General features: G+C 47.0%; 4 protein-coding genes and 1 long non-coding RNA gene across 5 annotated transcripts; 3 read left to right on the top strand and 2 right to left on the bottom strand.

Moving 5' to 3' along the window:
* The first annotated feature begins 295 nt into the window (after window positions 1–295).
* On the top strand, window positions 296–7,230 carry LOC147975930 (uncharacterized). Its single transcript, XM_087520653.1, has 4 exons — window positions 296–328; window positions 3,180–3,294; window positions 3,373–3,814; window positions 7,224–7,230. Exons 1-4 carry the CDS (start codon window positions 296–298, stop codon window positions 7,228–7,230), a joined length of 597 nt encoding a protein of 198 aa, XP_087376779.1.
* Window positions 7,231–10,604: 3,374 nt separating this feature from the next.
* HEME2 (Uroporphyrinogen decarboxylase) lies at window positions 10,605–14,499 on the top strand. Its single transcript, XM_048715010.1, has 6 exons — window positions 10,605–10,860; window positions 10,962–11,086; window positions 11,688–11,798; window positions 11,950–12,138; window positions 13,225–13,350; window positions 13,766–14,499. Exons 1-6 carry the CDS (start codon window positions 10,746–10,748, stop codon window positions 14,279–14,281), a joined length of 1,182 nt encoding a protein of 393 aa, XP_048570967.1. The 5' UTR covers window positions 10,605–10,745; the 3' UTR covers window positions 14,282–14,499.
* A 2,810-nt stretch (window positions 14,500–17,309) lies between these two features.
* LOC147975929 (uncharacterized) lies at window positions 17,310–18,880 on the top strand. Its single transcript, XR_015602095.1, has 2 exons — window positions 17,310–18,049; window positions 18,489–18,880. It is a non-coding gene; the product is annotated as an uncharacterized LOC147975929 (long non-coding RNA).
* A 1,493-nt stretch (window positions 18,881–20,373) lies between these two features.
* Window positions 20,374–20,913, bottom strand: LOC147975928 (protein FAR1-RELATED SEQUENCE 5-like). Its single transcript, XM_087520652.1, has one exon. The coding sequence runs from the start codon at window positions 20,911–20,913 to the stop codon at window positions 20,374–20,376; it is 540 nt and encodes a 179-aa protein (XP_087376778.1).
* Window positions 20,914–21,014: 101 nt separating this feature from the next.
* Window positions 21,015–24,192, bottom strand: LOC125553812 (protein FAR1-RELATED SEQUENCE 5-like). Its single transcript, XM_048717505.2, has 2 exons — window positions 21,981–24,192; window positions 21,015–21,761 (listed from the first exon to the last, which is right to left on the bottom strand). The coding sequence occupies exons 1-2, from the start codon at window positions 22,371–22,373 to the stop codon at window positions 21,156–21,158; spliced, it is 999 nt and encodes a 332-aa protein (XP_048573462.2). The 5' UTR covers window positions 22,374–24,192; the 3' UTR covers window positions 21,015–21,155.
* Window positions 24,193–25,446: the final 1,254 nt, after the last annotated feature.

The raw sequence follows: 25,446 nt of genomic DNA, 5'->3' as shown, positions 1-25,446 counted from the left end.
TAAGACATATTATAGATATTAGTGTACTTGAACCCATAAGCGAGTCTACCGGGCAAGCTTCAACACGCTGAAGCCTGCTCCTCAACAACCAAATTCTTTTAGTATTACTAGTCTGGTCCAACCCAGCTCCTCAGGCCCTAGCCCATATACGTTTGAAATCACCAAAATGCTTCAGTTACCCACGACTCTCGTCCATGTCCTCACACCACATGTCGGTGTCAAAACTGGCGGATCTCGGGTAGGGGGTCCCGAAATGTGCGTCTAAGGCGGATGGTAACAGGAGGCAGGGGACACAATGTTTACCCATGTCCGGGCCCCCTCGATGGAGGTAATACCCTACTTCTTGCTTGATTGATCCTGATGATATGAGTATTACAAGAGTTGATCTACCATGAGATCGTAGAGGCTAAACCCTAGAAGCTAGCCTATGATTATGATTGTTGTTTTTCTACGGACTAAACCCTCCGGTTTATATAGACACCGGAGGGGGCTAGGGTTACCCCGAGTCAGTTACAAGGGAGGAGATCTACATATCCAAATTTCCAAGCTTGCCTTCCATGCAAAGGAGAGTCCCACCCGGACACGTGACGAAGTCTTCAATCTTGTATCTTCATAATCCAACAGTCCGGCCGAAGGATATAGTCCGGCTGTCCGAGGACCCCCTAATCCAGGACTCCCTCAGTAGCCCCTGAACCAGGCTTCAATGACGATGAGTCCGACGCGCAGATTGTCTTCGGCATTGCAAGGCGGGTTCTTCCTCTGAATACTCCATAGAAGATTTCAAACACAAGGATAGTGTCCGGCTCTCCAAAACAAATTCCACATACCACCGTAGAGAGTATAATATTTCCACAAATCTAATCTGTTGACATCACGCCGTGGCCCGGTCATTATTTGAACCGTCTTTCTCAACCAGCTATTGCACATATTGCGAGGCGGTTTTCTTGGCACGTCTTGTCGAAGCAGAGATCGTGTCCCCTTATCACGGGATTCTCATCAATACGGGTGTGGGTAACCCAACCGCGCCATTAATCACGACACTTGGGGAACAAGCGAGTTTACCAGGCAGGTGGGGAGGCGCATAGTTTCTTCCGCCCTTATAAAGGGACAAGGACTCCTCCTTTTCACCCACGCCTTCTTCTTCCCTGCCCATCCATTCTTGCGCACTCGTGCTCCAGCGCCCAAGTTCGCATTTTCTCCGCAAAACCACTCCAAACATGTCCGGAGCAGGAGGCAAGTGGATGGTCTCCTCTGTTACGGAGGAGAACATTACGAAGCTCCGGTGAGCCGGATACCTGGCCGCAGATATCGCGCACCGGCTCCCAGATGCGGGGCAGATCGTCCCTACCCCCGAACCCCACGAAAGGGTTGTATTCCTTACCCATTTCGTCCGCGGGCTGGGATTTCCCCTCCACCCATTTGTTCGCGGGCTCATGTTCTACTACGGGCTGGACTTCCATGATCTGGCCCCCAATTTCATCCTCAACATCTCGGCGTTTATCGTCGTGTGCGAGGCCTTCCTCCGCATCAAGCCCCACTTCGACCTGTGGCTGAAGACCTTCAACGTTAAACCGAAGGTGGTGGTCGGCCAACAAGCGGAGTGCGGAGGCACCATGGTGGGAAAAATTCCTAACGTCACCTAGCTCAAAGGCTCCTATGTGGAGACAGTGAAGGGGTGGCAATCGGGGTGGTTCTACATCACCGAGCCGCGTGGCAGCCCCCGAATTTCGATCCGGCATCCCCATGCGGCTCACCTCCTGGAAAGAGAAAGGGCCTATCCTGGGGTTCATCGATGGAGCTAACCGGACTCCAGAACTGTGTTAAAAATATTATAAGCAAGAAAATCAAGCTTGTCAACGTGGTCCAGGTCATGCTCTTCCGCCGGATCCTCCCGTGTCAAAGACGGGCATTCAATATGTGGGAGTTCGGCCCGGCTAAGCACCAGACACTGCGAGAGCTCTTTGACACGACACACCAGGACATCTGGAGGGTGTTGTTCAAGTCCGCTGAGGTACCTCCTCCCCTTACCGAGGATCGCGGACTCAGCGCAAAGCGCCCTGCCAATCCGGTAAGCTCCTTATATCTCATAAGACGTTTATTTCCCCAGTATAATCATGTGGGGGATCTAAGCCTCCACGCCATTTAACAAGAATGGGTCGCGATAGCGGATCAGATCAATTGTTCCAGACCCACTGCCCGAGGATCCAGCAAGGGCTCTATTAACGGAGATGCTGGTTCCGGCGCCCTATGAGGCGTCGGAGAAGAAGGCCAAGAATAAGACCACGGGGACCAGGAAAGGTCTCCGGCGCAAGGTCGTATCGGACTCATCGTCCGATAACACCGAGGTGCCCTCCTCCCATGAAAACGAGGAGGAGGAAGAGGAAAGTTCTCCCCCCCCCCCAGCCGGGGGAGACAAGAAAAGTAAGGTCGCCCCGTTAGGGGAAGCCGAAGGGTCCAAGAAGGGAAGGACTCTCCTTCCGGACTGCTCCACGGCGGCCGCTTTTAGCGACGAGGAGGGTTACCCAGGGACAAGCCCCTGGAGAAGTCGTAAGTATCCGGATACCATAATAGTTCTTGGTATGTTTTATTTTATTACTTCTTATTATGCCGAATATGATCATGCAGCCCCTCCAAAGCCCGTATCGACGTATCCTCTTCAGATGAGTCTTTGGGCTCGTCGGAGATGAACAACAATTCACTCTCGACCGCCTCCTCCCCCCGCCCTACTGATGACGTCGAGGTGCTGTCTCAAAGGGTACTGAACCAAGGGGAGACAGCTCCGGAAGCGCCCCAAGGCGACATTCCGGACGCTGGGCGCACGAGGGGCAAGACTCCCATGGGCTCTAATGCCGGGGGCAGCAAGTCTGTGCCGATGGCCTCTGTCCATCCAGGGGCATCAGACAATTTGCCGGAAGCGCTTCGCGGCTCTTCCATTGACGAAGAGCACCACACTATCATGAGTGTGGTGGTCAAGAAGGTTCAGTCCGCCAAAAGTGGACTGACTGAAGCCTGTGCCACACTCCTAACAGACTTTGAGGTAAGTAATCAAATTATGAGAAAATGTTACATCATAGACAGTAGCCTCTGATGCTCTGTTTGGTGTTCGGAAGAAAGGCCGAACTGAGGATCAAATAATAATCATAGGAGTCTAATCAGAATATGTCTATGTGAATAAGCAGGCTTCACTGCTGGCCGCTGCCGCTCACACGGCGGAGGTCTCCACACTGAAGCGGGACCTTGAGCGGTCCGAGGAAGAGCTCGGCCTTACCAAGAGGCAGCTCGAAGAGAACAAAGGTAAGTGATACCTCGTCTGTTTATTGATAAAAAAGGAAACTGGTTGTTAGATCACAGGATCGTCATGAATTTTGCTAGGGGCCACGACCGAAGTGGCGACCTTGAAGAAGGCGTTGTCCGAGGCCGAAGCCAAAGCGGCCAAGGAGCGCGCCGAGCGCGAGAAGCAAGAGGCCCGAGTCGGCGAGGTTCAGCAAGAGCTCCAGGAGTTTGTCAAGAAGTACGAGTCTTTGGAGCGTGACTCTAGGACGCAAGGGTCCGAGCTTGCGAAGGCCCTCGAGAACGCACAAAATGCCAAGGCCGAAGCCCAAAAGGCCCTCCAGGAAATTGATGCGGTTAGGAAGATAGCGGCGGGTAAGGCATTCATTATGCAAAGCAAGCATATGAAGGAAACTTTCCTTTTACTTACCCGAATTCGGAGCTCTCTAGGAGCGTTCGCAGATCTACCCAGTAGTGTGTCAGATGCCGCGGAGTTCTACCGGGTCGGGGAAGGGAGCTCGACGGAGAGGTTGTTCTGGTCTCAGTATACTGGGACCGAACATCCGATGCCCTTGAGCGACCAGTTGAAGCAACTGGTCGAGCTTCACAAGGCGACCGAACTGGCCGTGAAGGGCCTCATAGTCCGGATGTGGCCTGGCGAGCCCCTGCCTGGCAGCTATTTCGGCCTGATAAGGCGGCTTGTGAACGCCTTCCCATGGTTTGAAATCATAAAGCGGTCCGTCTGCATTGAGGGTGCGCGCAGGGCTTTTGCCCAGGCAAAAGTGCACTGGGCGAAGATGGACGCCGAAAAGCTGATGAAGGAGGGGCCGTCGGAGGGCAAGGAGCATCGCCACCCCGAAAAGTATTATGACAGTGTCCTGAAGGGTGCTCGCCTTGTGGCAGAGGAATGTGCTAAGGATGTAATATTTGAATGAATGTACTCATGTGATCCTGTAATGTGAAACAAGTTCATGTGCGCTATGTAACGCTTGTTGATTTAAAATATTACCTTTTGTGTGGCCATTTATAAAATTTGAGAGTTGGCCACTCGTCGGCTTCTACCCCCATGTAACTAGTACTGAGGTGTTCGGGATAAACCTGATCACTCTTTATCCCAGTTTTGGGTCCTTCGAAGGAGGTGTTCGGCACAACGAACCAGGCAATCAGACTATAAAGCTTTATCACTCTCACTTAGCCATAGAAGTCTATAATTTTAAATTTTGGCGAAGCCCCTAGTATTCGGAAGGCCGAACTTGGGGTGCTATGTACGCCTAAATCGGACAAGGCTGACTCCTCGCCCGAAGCGGAAAAAATCTTTAAGGATTTGAGACCTCTCGAACAGCGACCAGCTCTCGCCGCATCATGACAGTCAGTTTTCGGCTTTCTTTACTGAGGTGCTTGTCCGGAAGAACCGGGACACAATCGCAGTAGTTCTCCCAGTGCTACCTTAGCCGATATAGCGGAACGTAAGGTACCAAAACATGGGAGCCGAGCAAACCCAACTATTGACCCAAGACATGATTCGGAGCTGATGCATATAATGCTATAAGTTTGGGGTGCCGCACTGTCGAAAGTGTTCGGACTTTTCATGCCGTGTTATGGGGTATACTGAAGCCCCTGGCGCACTGGTCGTATCAGAATGTGCGGGTGCGACTTATCGTAAGTAAGCAGACAGGGAAAAAAAGATAAAGGAATGCAATAATGAGCTAATGATGTACATTGTTATTTAAATGATACGTCAAAGCGTATGCATACATGTAGTTTAATAAGTAAAAAACAGGACTATTTGACATGTCCTATCCAAGGTCAAGTTGCGTGTGGGTATGCAAAACAGGTATATCGATCGTTATCAGAGACCACCTAAGGATTCCCTTGTACTTCAAAGCTTCTTGCTTCCTTGAGTGCGTAATTATGTACGCGTGGCGCAAATTTCGCCGCTTGACTGGGACTAGGATGGAGGCCGAATTGCTAGGCGAGCTCTAAACGTGCCTGGCGATCCTCTTGCAGGGTACTCCGGACTCGCTTGAAGGTGTCCGGGGTCTTTTTCGCCGAATTGGCGGTTTGCCTCATAAGGCTGCTTTGCGCTTCTGCTGCGAGGGCCGCAGTGTGCTCCTCCGTGCGGAGCGAGTGTTCTGTGTTTCCATTAACTGTTATAACCCCGCAAGGTCCTAGCATTTTGAGCTTGAGGTATGCATAATGCGGTACCGCATTGAATCTCGCAAATGTGGTTCGTCCGAGCAGTGCATGATAGCCACTACGGAAGGGGACGATATCGAAGATTAACTCCTCGCTTTGGAAGTTGTCCGGAGATCCGAAGACTACTTCCAGTGTTATTGAGCCCGTGCAACAGGCCTCTACATTCGAGATGACACCTTTAAAGGTGGTTTTGGTGGGTTTGATCCTCGAGGGGTCTATACCCATTTTGCGCACTGTATCCTGATAAAGCAAGTTCAGGCTGCTGCCACCGTCCATAAGGACTCGAGTGAGGTGAAATCCGTCAATGATGGGGTCAAGGACCAATGCGGCAGAACCGCCATTACGGATACTGGTGGGGTGGTCCCGGCGATCGAAGGTGATCGGACAAGAAGACCATGGGTTGAACTTTGGGGTGACTGGCTCCATCGCATATACATCCCTCGGTGCATGCTTCCGTTCCCTCTTGGGAATATGGGTTGTGTATATCATGTTTACCGTTTTCACTTGGGGGGGATTTCTTCTGTCCTCCTATGTTCGGCGGCCGGGGGTCCTCCTCGTCGTCGCTATGCAGCCCATTTTCCTTGTTTTCGGCATTCAACTTGCCGGCCTATTTGAACACCCAGCATTCTCTGTTGGTGTGGTTGGCTGGTTTATTGGGGGTGCCGTGAATTTGACATGAACGATCGAGTATGCGGTCCAAGTTGGACGGGCCCGGATTGCTTCTTTTGAACGGCTTTTTCCGCTGACCAGATTTAGAGCCACTGAATCCGGCATTAACTGTCGTGTCTTCGGCGTTGTCACCATTGTTACGGCGTTTGTGTCTGTTGCGACGTGGCCTGCCGTTGCTATCTTTGGCATCTGAATTGCCAGGGTTTCTTGATGTGTTGTTGCTGCGGGCCAGCCAGCTATCCTCGCCTACACAAAAGCGGGTCATGAGTGTCGTGAGGGCTGCCATGGACTTCGGCTTTTCTTGGCCGAGGTGTCGGGCGAGCCACTCGTCACGGATGTTATGCTTAAATGCCGCTAAGGCCTCGGCATCCGGAAAGTCAACGATTTGGTTCTTTTTAGTTAGGAACCGAGTCCAGAATTTCCTGGCTGATTCCCCTGGCTGTTGGGTTATGTGAATCAAGTTATCGGCATCTGGTGGTCGCACATAAGTGCCCTAGAAGTTGTCAAGGAATGCGTCCTCCAAATTCTCCCAACTGCCAATGGAGTTTGCTGGCAGGCTATTGAGCCAATGCCGAGCAGGTCCTTTGAGTTTTAATGGGAGGTACTTGATGGCATGTAGATCATCACCGCGGGCCATGTGGATGTGAAGGAGAAAATCTTCGATCCATACCGTGGGGTCTATTGTGCCATCACATGATTCAGTATTCACGGGTTTAAAACCTTCTGGGAATTCGTGATCCATTACTTCATTAGTGAAGCATAGGGGGTGTGCGGCGCCTCTGTGCCGGGCTATATCACGACGCAGTTCATACGAGTCTTGTCTGCTATATTCGGCCCGGCCAGATTTGCTTTTAGTATATCCGGCGTGACGGTCGTCGTAACGCGTTGGGGCGCGCCCCCGTGATCCGTAGATCGATCTTGTATGTCCTGCTTTGACATCCTCTAATTCTCCGTCTGCCGCCTGTTCCTTAGGGCTAGCTTGCCCATTCTCCCGCTCGAAGTCTGGCTGGAGGGGATTGTCTTCGTCTTCGGCACTATCCGCAGCGTTATTGTCTCTTGTGCCGGTATCGCTGCTTTTGCTATGGCAGGGCTTAGAGCGACACTGATGACGCCGTTGCTTAGGTTGCTTCTCGAGGGGATTATCCTCTGTTGCCTTATTGCCATCGCTTTCTTTGGGGGTGTCCACCATGTATATATCATATGATGAGGTGGCTGTCCAGCGCCCTGTGGGCGGTGGTTCCTGTTCTTCTCCTGCATCGTCGTCCATACCGTCGATGTCTTCGGAGCCGAAATCAAGCATGGCGGTTAAGTCGTCGACAATGGCTATTAAGTGGGTGGTGGGTGGGGAATGAATTTCTTCATCGCCCGCTTCCCACTCAAGCCGGACATAGTTCGGCCAAGGGCCTCCTGACAAGGAGAGAGACCTCAATGAATTTAGCACGTCGCCCAAGGGCGAGTGCTGAAAGATATCCGCGGAGGTAAACTTCATGATCGGTGCCCAATTAGATTCGATAGGCACGAATGCAGGTGGTTCGGAGCCTGTGGCCGAGGACGAATCCAAGGGTCCGGCAACACGGGTCTCATAGGAGGTGAAGTCAGTATTTGGCTCTATCGCCGCTGGGTGTGCGGCCTCCGTGGCGGGGTCCATCCACCCGTCCTTGGATGGCACGATCTGCTCCGGATTGAGGGCCGGAGTTGCCACAGGTGTGATCTCTCGAACACCGTCCGGCGGCAGAGCTAAGTCATGCTCGTCGTGACTGTGCGGCACACCTGACATGGGCTCGAATCCATTGAAGATCAAGTCTCCGCGGATGTCGGTAGTATAGTTCAAGCTTCCAAACCTGACCTGATGGCCAGGGGCGTAGCTCTTGATCTGTTCCAGACGGCCAAGCGAGTTGGCCAGCAGTATGAAGCCGCCGAATACAAAGATCTGTCCGGGGAGAAAAACCTCACCCTGGATCGCATCGTTGCCGATGATCGAAGGAGCCATCAAACCTTATGGTGACGACACAGTGGAACTCTCAATGAAAGCACCAATGTTTACCCAGGTTCGGGCCCTCTCGATGAAGGTAATACCCTACTTCCTGCCTGATTGATCTTGATGATATGAGTATTACAAGAGTTGATCTACCACGAGATCGTAGAGGCTAAACCCTAGAAGCTAGCCTATGATTATGATTGTTGTTTTTCTACGGACTAAACCCTCCGGTTTATATAGACACCGGAGGGGGCTAGGGTTACCTCGAGTCAGTTACAAGGGAGGAGATCTACATATCTGAATTACCAAGCTTGCCTTCCACGCAAAGGAGAGTCCCACCCGGACACGGGACGAAGTCTTCAATCTTGTATCTTCATAATCCAACAGTCCGGCCGAAGGATATAGTCTGGCTGTCCGAGGACCCCTAATCCAGGACTCCCTCACCACACTTCTCACACAATGCCGGTAGCCAGCCTAACCAAATAGCCCAGAATGATCCTTCCAATATGGGTCTGTCTCTCTGTGTTGCACGAGAAACACACATGACTCATAAAAGCCTATTGATACCCTACCCATGAGTAATAAAATTACTAGCACATGAGTGGTTTAGCCCCTTTTGTACGTATGAACGAGTACTGCAGTACCTAATTCAGTGATTAGTGATTGACTGCTAATTTTTTCTTTGCGAAAAGGATCATGACTTATTATAAAATTTCAACAGACGTACAAACCATGTCAAACATGATAAAACTTACATTAAGGTTCTACTTGTAGCCTGGTGTAGTATTAGGTACAATTCATTAGATGTGATCTACATGATGTTGCCCCGCAACTTGTTTTTTGATGTCAATTTCCTAATTTTGTCATGTCTAGTCGTGTTGTTATTCTTAAATTCACGTAAACTTTGGTTAGTATGGTATTTATGGAAACCATACCAAAATAGTTGGACCTTACCGAAACCGAACTGTAGATTTATTTCATACAGTATGAATTAAAATTATCAAAACCATATTTTACCAAACAATACTAACTGAATGCCCATGGCCACTCTGTAGTAATCTAGAAAAGTTTGAGCTTATTTGGACAACATAATTGGAAGTTAATGGCAATTTTGCGGGAGTATTCTAAATTTTGGTTTAAATTTTGTTTATTTTAGAAACATCTTGAAAGATTTCGGTAAATACTTCACGTTTCCAATACTAAGGGCTCCTTTGATTCAATGGAATTTTATAGGATTTCTGAAGAATTGAAATCCTTGGGATTTTTTTTCCTATGTTGGTCATTTGATTCATAGGATTGAATCCCATATGAATTTATCCTATGGAATCTTTTGTATTACATTTCATAGAAAATCTAACATCCACCCCAACCTCTTTTTACGATTCCTTTGTTTTTTCCGTGCCATCAAACACTCATTGTTAATCCTATAGGATTCAAGTGGGCATGCCATTCCAACCCTATACTTTTTCTATTCCTACGTTTTCAAAATACTACGAATCAAAGAGGCCCTAACTTGGGAAACTTGAGATTGTTTGGGCAATAGGATTAGGAAATTATGATTATTTTGTGAAACAGATATAAATTTTGGTTCAAAATTTTAGTACTTTTTTTGCACGGTAATACATTTTTCTTGGAGTAAAAATAGCCAGGCTTTATTAATCAGTCACAATATTCATGGGAATTACCAGGACGTCGTGGGGTATATCTTCCTGCTGGAAGAAGAGTACCTTGCCTAGCTATTTTATGGGCTTCATAATTGTTAGCTCAAAACTCATGAACGAAATTACAAGAAGCAAAAGAAAATTTCTTCCGGTGAATCTTCCTAATAATTCCTTCATGCGATTCACCGACACCCTCCCAGATGCCTTTGATCACCTCTTGACAATCTGATGCTATGTTGAGGTAGCTGCACGGTAATACGTGCCTTATTTATATCATAAAGATTCAGATATACTCATCCACCATTCCACGGTATAAAGACACATATTTTTTTTATTTTTTTTGAACAACACGCGGGCTGTTTGGCCTGAGGTGGGACGAGGCACATTTTCGTGTTTTGATCTTTTTCTGAAACCTATTCGAGATTTGACCCTAGTTTAAATTTTTTTCGAGATCTGACCTTTTGCTACCGCCAGGGACTTTGGCGGTAGGAAACATCGCTACCGCCAACCGGGCTGGCGGTAGCCTGCACAACCCTATCGCTAAGGTGCTTGGTGGTAGGCATGAGCACACACTGTGTTCAATACTTAAGAGGTTTTTGGCAGTAGGGCATGCAACCCTACCGCCAGGGACCTTAGCGGTAGGCTGTTATACCCTACCGCCATGGTCCGTGACGGTAGTAAAAGGATCAGATCTTAAAAAAAAATTTAAATTAGGGTCAAATTTTAAATAGGTTTCAGAAAAGGCTCAAAACACGAAATTTAGCCGACGCAAAAATAGTAGCACCGAGTGGACTGGAGTGGCCCATCTGGAGATCCGAGACACCAATCGCAGCGGCTCGCCCACACTATTATCCGCGTAAGCAGACATCTCATCCCAAATCCCGATTTCTCATCGCACCCCCATCTGCTTCGACTCCCCCCGGAGCCGAGGTCGTCGCCTTCCCACTCCGCGGCTCGCCCCACCAGCCCCAATGGCGACCGCCTGCCCGCCCCTCTCGCTGCCGTCCACTTCCCTCCTCCGCAAGACAACCCGCGCCGGCCCCGCCCGCCAGCCGCTCCCCTCCGTCCGCTGCAGCGCCGTCGGAGGTGAGCTGCCCCCTCCTCTGCTCACCAATTCGGCGGTTTGGCACAAGATTTTTATGGGAGATGTAAGCGTGTAGGGTTTATTTTGACTGGGGGTGTTTCAGAGGCTGTCGCGGAGGCGGCTGTGGCCGGGACGGCGGAGGAACCGCTGCTGGTGAGCGCAATCAAGGGGAAGAAGGTGGAGAGGCCGCCTGTCTGGCTCATGAGGCAGGCCGGGAGGTACATGAAGGCAGGTTCACTCTGAATAACAACATGATCTGAAACACCACTTATTCTCTTCACAAGCATTTCCCAATTAGCACTCAGGCCTGCAATTATATTAGAGAAATAAAAGTCGAGATCAGTTAGAGAAAGAGAGTCAATAAGATGCAACTGGACAGAGCGAATTTAAATTACTTGAAGTTATTATGGTTTCAGTTAAAATTGAGCCTGAGAAATTCATAGAACTATAACAAGATAAGACATGGTTGTAAACTAGATTACTAAATACTCCTAGTATAATAGGGCGTGAGAGATCTGGACTAGGTAAGGTAACCATAGGCTGGCATAACTATCTGCACAATGTAGAACTAGTGACCATTCCTGGTGTATCCTATTTTCAAATCCACCAGAACGATTTTATTTACAGTTCTGTTCATAAAAGACAGAGCAAGTTGTTGGACAGCAGAATGTATTTTGTTGGACCGCATGGTTGTTACCACTAGAGAGACAGTGAGCTAGGCTGTTTCTTGTTTGAATAATGACTCTTTTCGTTGGGCTGTTTTTCTTCTGTACCAAGAAAAGAGAGCCCTTCTTTCCTTAACATGTTGGCATTTTGATTTTTGTAACAGAGCTATCAAAATCTCTGCGAGAAATATCCTTTGTTCCGTGAAAGATCAGAAAATGTTGACCTTGTTGTTGAGATCTCTCTGCAGCCATGGAAGGTTTTCAAGCCTGATGGAGTAAGCCGTGGACTTTGGCCCTTTCTGTATGTTTTTTCAAATTTCTCTTTTGCAAGTCTCAAAGGCTTACATGACTTGAGATGTTGCCAGTATCTGATGTTCAATTATTGACGCAGTTTCTTGTTTGTTTTTTGTCATTTGCCTTTCCTAGGTTATCTTGTTCTCAGATATCCTTACTCCACTTCCTGGGATGAATATACCTTTTGACATTGTGAAAGGAAAAGGTCCAGTGATATATGATCCCTTAAGAACAGCAGCGGCTGTGAACGAAGTCAGGGAATTCGTTCCAGAGGAGTGGGTCCCTTATGTAGGACAGGCTTTAAATTTGCTGCGAGGAGAGGTTAGTATACTCTTCAGAGGTCAGGCATGGGAATTTGAAATAGGTGTTTCTTTCAAATGCATTCTCGGATACTCGGACAGCAACATGTAATTTTACACTTTTATGGTCCGTCTACACCTTCCTTCTTCAAAGTGTGACATTCTAATAGATCAATTATCAAGTTGCTAACTAGCTGTATCAACTTCTCAATGTTGCATTACTTGGAGCTTTTCAGAGTCATTACAATATTGTAGATAAGTTGAATCATGATAGTGTAATCACTGAATCTGAGAAGCTCACGTGCATGCTTTTGCACGGGTTTCATGGCTTCATTGCAACTCCACATTTTAGACGCTATAACATTATCTGATAATTAAGTTACCCATTGTACCTCTACTTGGTCAGCCTCAATCCGTAAACAACTTTTAGATACTTTAGGTACATTCTGTACTTTCGGAGACTTGCCTACCGAGAGTCTTTAGGCTATAGAGTGTCATCTTCTCCATGGCAATAGGCTTCTTCTGTATTTTTATACTCCCCCCGTTTTTTTTATACAAGGCCACTTAATATTTATATGTCTAACTTTGACCATTAATTTTACCAACAAAATGTGAGTTATATGCCATAAAAAGTATGTCATTGGATGAATGGATGCACATTTCAAAGAATTTTCTGATATATTTTTTATGACATATAACCCATATTTTGTTTTTACCAAAATTATAAGTCAAAGTTTGACACGAAAAACAAAGTGGCCTTGTATACAAAAACGGAGGGAGTACCATTACTTTCTGAATCTGTACAATTGCACAATCACACATCCAGTAATGGGTAAGAATGTTATTTGTCATGACAAGTGCTCGATATCGCAATGGTTTTTTAAATAACATTTTCATTATATTCAGTTAGATTATTTATTAACGACACAATTTTGGAGCTGTAACTATCATGGTAATTATTATAATTGGAACAGTTTCAATATTTATTGACTGTTTAAACTAATAGAATATGTTCCTTAAAGAGTGTGAGGCTATGCGTGCTTGTCTCTGCTGTTGTTTTAGCAGTAACAATCATTTTAACAGGGGGATTCCACTGTTTTCTTCTCAGGTTAAGAATGAAGCTGCTGTGCTTGGTTTTGTTGGAGCCCCCTTTACCTTGGCATCTTATTGCGTGGAGGGAGGTTCATCCAAGAATTTCTCGAAGATTAAGAGAATGGCCTTCGCAGAACCAGCGGTATTGCAAACAATCCTAGTTCTAATCAATATTTTGCACAACGCATTTTCTTCCTTCGGAGGCAATTTATTATTTCTTCCTTCGAAACTATCCCAGTGCCTAATAGGTTGAAACTTGCTGATAGTGCCTTTTTTAGTCGACTTACTGATAGTGCTATGCTGTTAGCAATCTCGTAATATTTTAGTTGACTTATATAATTATATGGCAAAGCACTGCAAATCACAGCATTATATTTTATTAGCATGGGTCATATGTAAAATCTGTTGTCATTATTCATTAATCTTATTTATTGTTCAGTGAATGAAATCAGAGATATGCAGTTGGATTATGTTCCCTTTCCTTCTAACCTTCTCTGATGTCGTGCGCTCTTGTGAAAATAATATTGACCTTGATCGCTGCTCTCTGTTTCTTGTAGATTCTACATAATTTGCTACAGAAGTTTACAACTTCCATGGCTAGCTACATTAAATACCAAGCTGACAATGGCGCCCAGGCTGTCCAAATTTTTGACTCGTGGGCTACAGAACTCAGTCCAGTTGATTTTGAGGAATTCAGCTTGCCATATCTTAAGCAAATCGTGGATTCTGTTAAGGAAACACATCCTGACTTACCTCTGATATTATATGCAAGCGGATCTGGTGGATTGCTGGAAAGGCTTCCGTTGACAGGTGTTGATGTTGTTAGTTTGGACTGGACGGTTGATATGGCCGAGGGTAGGAAACGATTGGGATCCAACATAGCAGTTCAAGGAAATGTGGACCCTGGTGTTCTTTTTGGATCCAAAGAGTTCATAACCAAGCGGATTTACGACACCGTGCAGAAGGCTGGTAGTGAAGGACATGTGTTGAACCTTGGTCATGGCATTAAGGTGGGGACTCCCGAGGAAAATGTTGCCCATTTCTTTGAGGTCGCAAAGGGGATCAGATACTGAAAGACCTTGGCTGTTGAATTTGTTCCTTTCTCCCAGCCGGCAGAAGTTGTAGATTCCACTGCTTGAGGATAGATGCAGGAAGCCACATGTCTAGCATAGGATACCTGACGAACACATCCTTTTGTGATTGCTTATGTGTTCTGCATTTCGGTTTCCATTTCATTGTAATACTGTAAGCACATACTAATTGGGGGTGTAAGAAAGTGTCTACTTGTTTATATCATGTATACTACTTGAATCTTATCCACCTAGTCGAGAATATCGATTTATATTTGTATGAAAATAATACTGTGGTCAAAATATGTAAGCTGTAAGTTGGATTTATTTTTCTGATACCATTCTTAAGCCTAACTTTGTGTTGAGCTCACTAAATACCTGATTATGGTTTATACTCCCTCTGGTCCTTTTTATCTATACCAATCTAAAAAGACTCAGTGAGGAAGATCCAACACACCTCGACCATCCATTAGCATTAATCCGACGGTCCTTATTGTCTTAATGGTGAGCAACTAAACATGTTTAGCGCTAAACGTGTTTACTGCTAATCAACCCTTTCTTTCGCCGATCACCTTCCTTACGTACCCTTTTACACGAAAGGAAACTGCCACAACAAAGCGCCGTGCGATCCCCCTCCTTACGTACCCTTTCACACGAAAGGAAACCGGCACAGCGAACCTTCGTGTGATCCCCTTCCTTACGTACCCTTTCACATAAAAGGAAACTGCCACAGCGAACAGCCCACAACGCCGCCCCGTCGTCTCGCTTCAGCGACACACGCCGCCCCATCGCCTCGACCCGCAACACCTTCAAGGACACCGCCCCTCACATCTCCGTGCCGCCTCTACCCATCGCCTTTGTGTGGCCTCGGCCGTAGCGACGCCATCGCAACTTCAAGGACGCCGGTTGTCGGGGACGCCGCCTGGCCGACTGGCGGGGGCGCGTCGGAGGCACCACCTGGACCGCTCATCGCCGTCGGACCTGTCAGGGACGACGCATGGTCGTCCGTTGGCGTCGGGTCGTTGGACCATCATGGACACTGCCTGGACTTCCTGCCCGTCCCTCTCCATCGGGCCCAGGTCGTCAACGCCGCCATCAGGGGACACGCCGCTGTCAAACACGCAGCCGCCTGGCCAGAGGTCTTTCATCTGTGCTTTCTTCATTTATTCCGGAAAAGATTGATTCATGTTTTACTGAGCAGAAAAGCAGCATGTATGCACTAAAAACTGAACCCAAATCAGGCCTCGTAAAACTGAACCAAAAGCAGCCTTGTGTGCACACATTCAACAGTTATTAAGCTTCATTACCAACATGTGCAGATTAAGAGTAGGTATATCTTCAAGCCGGATTAAGATTACACCTGCGTTGCACATGTGCATTTACTAATTTCGCATATAAGATTTGTCTAAAGTCAAGCCTAGTAAAGTTTGACCAATTTTATAGAAAAAATAACCAACATTCACAATATGAAATCAATATCAGTAGATGTGTCTTGACTTAAATTTTCATATTGTATAACTTTAGCATGGTAGATGTTGATATTTTTTCATATAAATATGGTCAAAATTTATGAAGTTTGACTTCGGACAATTCTTATATACAGAGTAAAAAGGACCGGAGGGAGTATATCTGTTGGTGGTGAAGTTTATTCAGAAATTTTTACCACACTTCATCCGCAGTTTGTTTACCAAGGAGAGGAATCCCTAGTTGTTAGTTGTATGATGATTTTGCTTTAAAATCTTAAGTTTTGAGCTGTAGGCATTTGTTTTTACCTGAACTGTATGCAGCTTTTGATGACTAGCCATCTATTCAGTGTTTCCAAGTAAGAATACACTACAGCCAAGCTGGTTTATTAGTAAGAAAAATGATTGTAATAGCCTGATATTTACTATCGCTGTTGATGTTTTTGTTGGTAGTTTCTGGCTAAGCACACTCGTGTGATTCACTTATTTTGATCTTATCTGATGCTCAACCAAAGGACTGCAATTCTGATACTCAGGTAGTGGTTGATGCAAGCTAAAGCTACTCTCTGAGTTCACAAATATAATATGTTTCAACTTTTTTATGAATTGAATGTATATAGGCACGTTTTAGTGTGTTTGTTCACTAATTTCGGTAAATATGTAGCTTATCTTAAAATATCCAAAACAACTTATATTTGGGAACGGAGGGAATATTTCATATATTATGGTTGGTGCCAAACAACGAAAGGCAAAGGATTATGCCTGTCGGGGATATACCTTGCGGTATGACCCGGTCGGAGTTCTAAACCGGCTGGGACTTGGTAAACCGGCAGGAGTTAAGTCAGACCATGTTAAACCGGTGGCCAGTTAAAACAGACAGTTAAGACAGATGGCTATGACAGACGGTAAATCGGCAGGTGGTAAACCGGCAGGAGTTAAGTTAGACCATGTTAAACCGGCGGACAATGTTAAACCGGCAGACAATGTTAAACCGGCAGACAATGTTAAACCGGCAAACAGTGATAACTGGGTTGCTATGGGTTATGAAGCCCAAGACGTTATGAAGCCCAAGATGTTAAGAAACCCATGAAGATAAGTTAGAATAGTTAAGTCTTAAGTCCGAGTTGGACTCTACATGTAACCCGCCTCTTCAACATATATAAGGAAGGGTAGAGCTCCCCAAAGAGGGACAAGCAAGAAGAAACAATCTTAGGGCTAGACACAAAGAAGAGAGCCGGTTTACAGTGACTCCTTCATGATGATAATGAGATCTAGCCTCAAACAGCATGTAGGGTTATTACCGGATGATGTTTCCCGGGGCCGAAGCTGTCTAAATTCATGTTTTGTGTTGCGTCTTTCGATTCCGCTCAACTCCTCTCAAGCTATCACATATATGCGTTGACCTCACAACTAAGTCCTCATTCTAGGACATCTGCCGTGACAATTCCATAACAGTTGGCGCCCACTGTAGGGTCAGCGTACGATGATATTAAGTTCTTGGAGGAATCCTTCCTAGGATTTCGAGAAGTTCGTAATTTTCAGATGAAGAGAGCCGGATTACGTGTATGTGCACCGTCAAACGCAGCCGAGCGATCTGTTATGGCCGAATCACTTTCCGTTGCATCGTTACGAGAAGCGAAGTGCAAAGGGGATTTCATCAGTACGTATCAAGATCATCAAATTACTGTTGTTTCTGTCTAATTCGCCGAGTCGCCGCCGCCGCGTACAGGAGTTACCGAGGCTATTACCTGAAGCCGGATCGATTTTGTTTTTTGTCAAATCTGGTTGCTATAGGCATACGAGGAATCTACCAGGAAGTTAACTCAAGAGTTAAACAAAGGAAAGGAAAAAGGGGCTACGCAGGGTTAGCACGTGAAGACGAGGGAAGAAGTGACCCGCCGTGCCTATCCCGCTGCTAAACCGCCCGCGCCGTAAATCGGCGCCCAATATCTCTGCGTGTTCTCCTGAATCGCCGTTTCTGCTGTGAGGATCGGAAGAAAATTTCGTGGACACCGGCTGCAAAGCTCATCCTGTATGTATCCCTGTCCAGATTCGTCCACGTGTCCTCTTCTTATATCCGACCGTCGCAGTTCATTCCGATCCGTTCGCTCCTTTTGTCGGCTCGGGAGCGCTCGCTCGGCTCCAAATAGGTGCGATCCCGGCTCTCTCACGAGGCAAGGCCGGCTGAGGCGGAGGCCCACATAGTCGGCCCTTTTGTCTCGCAGTCGCCCGGTTCCAAGCCTCCGCGTCTTTCGTCCGCCGCCGTCGCCGCCGCCGCTGATGGAAGGCACGGTGTGCCCAAACCAAGGTGATTCCGTCTCTGGCGCCGGCCTCTCACTCCCCCACGCGCACCTCCATCTCATCCAGTTCAGAACTGATGACCCCCTCCCTTGCAAGTCTGTAAGTTTGTGTTTCCTTTTGGCTGTTAGCATGCAATTAGCTCCTTCAGGTAAGAGGTTTGATTTGCTAATCGTACATGACCACATGTTAATCACATATTTTGATTAAACTGGGACGAACGAAGTGCAACCTAGCAAGCTCGTACTTGATCAAATTGTTTGATTCGCTCAGTCGAGCTACAAAATCAATTGCATCACTAGTTTCAGAGTAAAAAAAGTGTAGTTTCAGACCGAAGGGTGTTTATCTTACAGGAGGACGAACTGTACATTATTTTGCTATACGTTTGATAACTATCTGACCAAACTCACATGCTAATAATTCAATGCGATTTGTGCATGTCTTTGCAGTCGTGAAAGAGAAGTTTTCAAATTGGCAAGGATTCCTCCTGGTCCAACTAGCTAAGATGGTAGAAAAGGGAACAAAGAGCAAACAGGAGGTCACCTACTCATGCAGCAGTCATGCTTCGCCATCATTCCACTGGACGAAGATCCCGAAGTACACCGCTGGAACAAGACAACTGACGCCATGGAAACAACATCAATAATTCCTGATGAGTAGACTTAAAAGTAGGATTTTGAGATATTACAAATCTGAAGTAGACTTCGTGACAAATCGTGTACTAGTATATAGCTGATTGCTCTCTCTGACAATTTCCAACTATAATGTACAGTTGTACATTGTATCTTTTTTCATCTAAGATATATATGAATGAGGTGCTCGACCTCGAAGATTTAAATCAGAGGTCTGGAAATCTGAAATTATCGCAGGTGCTCGACCTTGAAGATTTAACACTTAACACATTCTGTCGCATAATCAATGCAATCTCATAGAAATCCAGAAATGATGAAAAACCATACTCAGTGTAGTACAAAATTATACCCAAACATTCTAAATGAAGACAAAATTCAGTCTACTACAGTGCATCAATTATAATTCATAGATACACCAAATGACATCAAAAAAATTGTACTCCTTATAGGCTGCCCGTAATACTAATCATCAAAAGGTAACTTTCTAACAGCCGAGGACAATGTGGCATCCTGCTCAACCCCAAGTAAAAGACTTGTAAATCCGCCTTGGATAGATGGAGCAGACATGGTTGAAGGTTGCCCATACACATCATTTGCAAAGGTTAGCATTGTGGCATTAGCGTATCTGCCTTGGATCAACGGTGCAGCCATGATCAAAGATCGCCCTCGCCCATAGACATCATTTGAAAATTTTGGCATGGTATTAGTAATGTCAATACTACCAGCATTCACATCCTGTATCATAGAATATGAAATTGTTCATAAAACATGCAAGTCAAATATGAAAAGGGGATACTGACTCTGAGTCAAATGGTTTACCATCATTTCCTTCGGATCAATGCCGCCATCCTTATTCTGTACTACATTTTTTCGATTTTCTCCTAAAGTCAGACATATGAATTGAAAGAAAAGTAAAAGGATTAACAATAGAAGTATAGAATGGAAAAGGCTTGCTAGAATGGGTAGGATCGGTACCTTTCTTTTTAGCACTTTTATTTTTCTTCCCTTTCTTTTTTCAAGGGAGATGGTTGCCCGTTTACGCTTTGCGCCTTTCACCACCTGAGGAACTCTGAATGATATTGTACCATTTATTGTGTTTGTAGCACACTCAGCCGAAACTAGCGGAACCTCGCTGGATTTTTCCTCCATCTTGCTAAGAGTGTTATCTGCTTCCAAGTCTAACTTATCTATAGCTTTCTCGAAATCATCAAGAAGTTGTTTTGACCGAGTACACTTCAATGCAACTGATGTAGCCTTCCTTGAGATACGTGCAGCTTGTGTTTTCAAGCTTTCCTCCTCGGATCCTTGTTTTTCAACATAAAATCCTCTTTTCGCATATTTTGTCCATCTTCCTAGTATATATTGTGGTGGCAAAATGAAAAAAATCATTCATATTGAAGACTTTGAATGCATGCTTGCACAATATACCTGCAAGATATGGACGTCATATTTCATCAAGTTGTATTACAGAGCAAATTGCATCATAAATTCTGTATATATACCTATGGATTCGAACTTTCTGCAACAACATGTAATAGTTGTGTCCGTGGTATTGAATGTAACTTTTGCTCCATGCTCGCTGTTCATATGTGTGACCATATATGTCAACACCGGACCGTCGGTTTGTAATAGTTTACAAGAGAATGAAAATTGGCTTTTGAATTCTGTTTCAAATTCTGAATACATTCGCCTTGTATATGATTCAGATGCGTAGCAAAGGAAAATTTGGACTGTAAGCAACAGGTTTCTTTCGACGCGAACTAAAATCTGCATCCAACTCATTTTCACGAAGACTTCCAGAAACCTTCTCACATTCTACAAGGAGTTCTGAAAGACCAAATCTCCTACGAAATCTTTGCTTGAATACATTATTCATACCTTCACTCCTTTGAGTCGAGTTCATATCAGCTGTAAAAGAGTCACGATAGACAGCAGCCCACTTTTCCCTCAACTCATACAGCTTTTTCATCCATTCATTGTCCTCAAGGTTGTATTGATCCAACAATTCAAACCATTTTTTATTGAAGTAAAATTCTGACCTATCTTCATAGACACATTTCTTAAAATCAGGTAAAAACTTCTCAGGATGCTCATGAATTACATGCCCATGATGTTTTGCAGCATTAAGATAAATGTGCCACAAACAAAGCCGATGACTTGTATTTGGGAACACATATGCAATTGCTCCGTCCATGGCCTTGTCCTGATCAGTGAAAATAGTGCTCGGATGCTTGCCTGACATCGCTATTAAAAATGTTTCAAAGAGCCAAACAAATGAATCGATACTCTCATTAAATATCAGCGCGGCACCAAAAATTACTGTCTGCTTGTGATGGTTGGTACCAACGAATGGAGCAAAAGGCATTTCAAACTTGTTAGTCTGAAAAATGGTATCAAATGATACAGCATCCCCAAAACATGTGTAATCCATGATAGACTGACCATCTGCCCAAAAGAAATTAGCTATCTGGCCATCAACTTGATCTATCTGAATGGCATAAAAAATGTAGGATCCTCTCTTTGCTTATTTTTCAAGTATTCCAACAGTGTCTGTGCATCATTTGATTCTAAATACTTCTTGCGCTCGCGATCAATCTCATTATTGCAGTCCATCTTTGAGAATGGTACTTTGTCGGGTCCTCCGTAAAATGCTATCATAAAGTCATATACCTGGGATGGCTTCATCCCGGCTTCCCGTATCTGGCCAATTAGATGTCTATCCGCTTCTATAACACGTCTTTGGGACCTCAGCTTGTGCACTTTATTGGGACTAGCAAGATAATGATTGTGCTCGGTTATAAGCTTTTGCATTGTCCAAATACCATCCTTGTTGACACTAAACTGAATACGAGCCTCACAACCTGTCCTTGTAGTGTCCTTAGATGATTGGGTATCTCGATGGCCTTCGTTACTGCAAACTATATATTTTTGAGATATACTTTTATCACCTCGTCGCTTTGTGTGACTTTTTCTGACACTGAACCCAACCTTGGCGGCATATGCGTTGTACATATCATAAGTGCTGTCCTCTGAATCGAAAGCCAATCCAACTTTTGGAACAATCAACGTTTGTCCAACTTTATCAATCGCCTGCCATACAATGAGTCAAGAGTTAAATTTATATTACCATAATGTGATGTGGGAAAATGTTTTTCTCATGCACTTTGTGAATTTGTTTTCCTAAGCTTACTGAAGAACACATATTAATTTTGAGCAGTCATTTGCCAAGTAATCAGTGCATAGTACAGTACTAGAGTACGATGATCTTATGCCGACTGTCTGAATAGGATATTGCTTTTCAACCCGTACCTGCATTCTTTGCTCTACACCGGCGACCCCGTCGTCCTGCTGACCTCCTTCTCCTATCATGGCGGTGGTCGTATCCTCCCGGACTCCTCCTCCTGACATGACGTGTGGGGCCTGCAAGTTCATGGCGTGCGCACAACCATTCTCATTCGAGAGACTTATGCGGGACAAGTCGTCGGCAGTGCCACCATGGTCCGTCATGGCCGCTCCCGTCCTTCTCGACGGTACTGCAGCTTCAAACTGCGGCGGCCATGAATATCCTTCTAGGCTGATGCGGCCATGCGAAGGAGAGGATGATGATGCGTTTGGGCGTGAGGCAAACATAGTTGTGCTCTCCCCCGGCGGAGTGAGTGCCGGACCAGGGTTCCCTCGGCCGCCATCAGTCTCATCTGCCATGATCAGATCGCCGCTATTCAAGGGAAACAGATGCTATCAATCACAAGTATGCGTATTTAATTGAAAAGGCATAACGATGGGAGCTGATTGCCTGCAGTTTTTGCAGCCGAGCGGAGCCCAGGGAGCCGGGTTCGCACGTATTTGGAGCCGAGCGAGCGCTCCCGAGCCGACGGAAGGAGCGAACGGATCGGAACGAACGGCGGCGGTCGGATGTAAGGAGGGGACACGTGGACAAATCTGGGCAGGGGTTCGCACAGGGGCTTTGCAGCGGGTGTCCACGAAATTTTCTTCCGTGAGGATCGCCTCCGCCCCGCATCATCAACAAGTTACCAAGTCAACGACCACCTTCGGTTTGACCCTGTATTGGGCTGCCCCCATTGGTTCAACGCCGAATCGAGCCGCCCGCTGCGGTGTCATTGTGCCGTCTCTCCTTGCTTGAATCCTGAGCCGCCCCGCGTGTCTCACTACTCCGGGTTGCCCTCCGCCTCGCCAGTTCAAGTCGCCATGAGCCACCACTATCCCGAGTCGCCAGTGAACTGTAGGTACGGCATTCAGTCGCCGGCCGCTCCGCCGGTTCTGAGTCGCTGCCTCATCGATATCGCCAACCTGCCTCCGTCGGAGCTCTGGGATGCTGGCCGCCTTGGTTTCGTGCCTCCCAAAGCCACCATGGTCCGCCTCTTCTGTTGTGTTAACCCGCCATTACCACGAGCCGCCCTGCAACTGCTATGAATCACCGTTCCAAGTTGCCTGCTCAAACCGCTGTAGCTCTGCCTTACGGTCTCCATCGAGCCGCCGGAGCTGTTGTGACTCCTCTGCCACCACGGGTCACGCCTCACCATCGGGCCTCGACTGGTCCCCGGTTTAGCCACCATCGGGTTTCGTTTCGACTCCGACCTCAAGTCACCTCCCCCACGACTGTCTTCAAACCGGACTCAAGCCGCTCTCTGCTCCGAGTCACCGTAGACTTGGGCCGGCTGCGTCTCCGCCGTCGCTCTGTGCCTCGCCGATTCCCAATCTGCAGCTGCGCCCAGTCGTCACAGACGCGACCCGCCACCGGCTACGCTTGCTGGCTCCGCCGCGCCGTTTACCTCTGTTGCTGCCCTGCCGGGTTACGACCACAGAGGCGCCACGGGCCGCCACGGTCTCCGCCTCGGCTATACGCGGGCCTGCGTCGGTCACTTCTACTGCTGGCCGCTTCGTTTCACTTCCGGGCCGCCGCGTTGCCGTGACTCGCTCCACCGGCACGCTTCGAGACGGCCTCTGTATCTCCTTCAACCTCCAATACGGTCAAATGGACAAGTTCTGAGCCGTTGTAGTGGCCCTTCAACTCCAAGTCACTGCTGCACGGCTCCGAGTCACCGGCGTGGCCTCTGTGGCCAACGCTGTCGCACCTTGAGCCGGCGCTGCCGCTTCTACGCCTGCGGCCTCATCACTGTTGCAGTTCTCCTCCAACCGGCCGCCTCCACTCGAGTCGCCGAGCCAACGCTTCCGGGGCTGGCCTCGCCTCCGCTGTCGCTTGCCGCCAAACCGCCCGGCCTCGCGCCTAAACCGCTGGCCTCTGCTTCCATGGCTTCATCCGCCTCCGCCACCGTGAGCCGCCACGGTTTGAGTCGCCCCCGCGACTGCGCCGCTCTAAGCAGCCGGTTTACCTCGCCGCCGTGCCTTTGAGCTGCTCCTGCCGACGGTCCACGTTAAACAACAATATGTTTGCCGTGAATTGCCCCATGGGCTGCACCTCTATTTAATCTGATAGACCTTGTACAACAAGGATACAATCAATCTGATACTAATCAGATCATAGACTACCATACACAGCAGATTACAATTGCTACATAATATCTTCATCATAATTACATGAGATATGACTGATACTATTCCATGTACGTTAACATTCCCCCTCAATCTCAACCGGCCACAAGGTTGAGATTGTGTCGTAATTTCTCCAGCATGATCTTTGTAGCAGGTTTAGTGAAGGCATCTGCTACTTGATCACCAGAAGACACAAAACGTACATTCAATGCTCCTTGTGCCACCTTTTCTCTCACGAAGTGGAAATCCACCTCAATATGCTTCGTCCTTGCATGGAACACTGGATTTGCAGTTAAGTATGTGGCACCTAAATTATCACACCATAAAACTGGTGGTCGCGGCAGAGGTACTCCCAGGTCTCTAAGCACAGACTGCACCCATGTGACTTCAGCTGCATCATTTGCAAGGACCTTGTACTCCGCCTCGGTACTAGATCGTGACACTGTTGGCTGTTTTCTAGCACTCCAAGAAATCAGATTGGGTCCTAGGAAGACCACAAAACCACCTGTGGAGCGTCTGTCATCGGCACATCCCGCCCAGTCAGCATCAGTGAAAACACTCAGAAGTGTGGAGTGTGATTGACGAATCTGGAGACCAGTAGCCACAGTACCTTTAACATATCTTAGTATGCGCTTGACAGCCTCCCAATGCACATCAGTGGGTTTGGACAGATATTGGCACACTTTGTTTACAGCAAAAGAAATATCTGGGCGGGTAAGCGTGAGATACTGCAACCCTCCGACAATACTGCGATAGCTGAAGGCGTCATCACCATTGAGAGGAGTGCCAAGAGCTGCTGCCAACTTATCAGTGACGGACATGGGAGTAGAAACCGCCTTGCAATTCTCCATATGTGCACGGTGAAGTAGGTCATCGGCATACTTACGCTGAGAGAGAGCACCATTCCCCCTGAATTGTAGGTGGCTTCAATCCCAAGGAAGTAAGCGAGACGACCTAGATCCTTGATAGGAAAAGACCCGGCAAGAGTGCGAAGCAGTCGATCCACTGCTTTAGAACAGGAGCTAGCAATGACAATATCATCAACATAAACAAGCATGTAAATGACCACACGCCCTTTCCGAAAAATGAAGAGGGAAGTGTCAGCCTTAGAGGACTGAAAACCAAGTTGATGTAGTCGATCACTGAGGCGGGAATACCAAGCTCGGGGAGACTGTTTTAGCCCATAGATTGACTTCCGAAGCTTGCACACATGATGAGGGTAGCGAGGATCCTCAAAGCCCGGTGGCTGCTGCATATACACCTC

The sequence above is a fragment of the Triticum urartu genome, chromosome 4A, assembly GCF_056163025.1.
Source record: "Triticum urartu cultivar PI428250 chromosome 4A, HENAU_Tu73, whole genome shotgun sequence".
Lineage (NCBI taxonomy): Eukaryota > Viridiplantae > Streptophyta > Magnoliopsida > Poales > Poaceae > Triticum > Triticum urartu.
The sequence above is the reverse complement of the archived record's forward strand: the minus strand, read 5'-3'. Positions and strand labels throughout refer to the sequence as shown.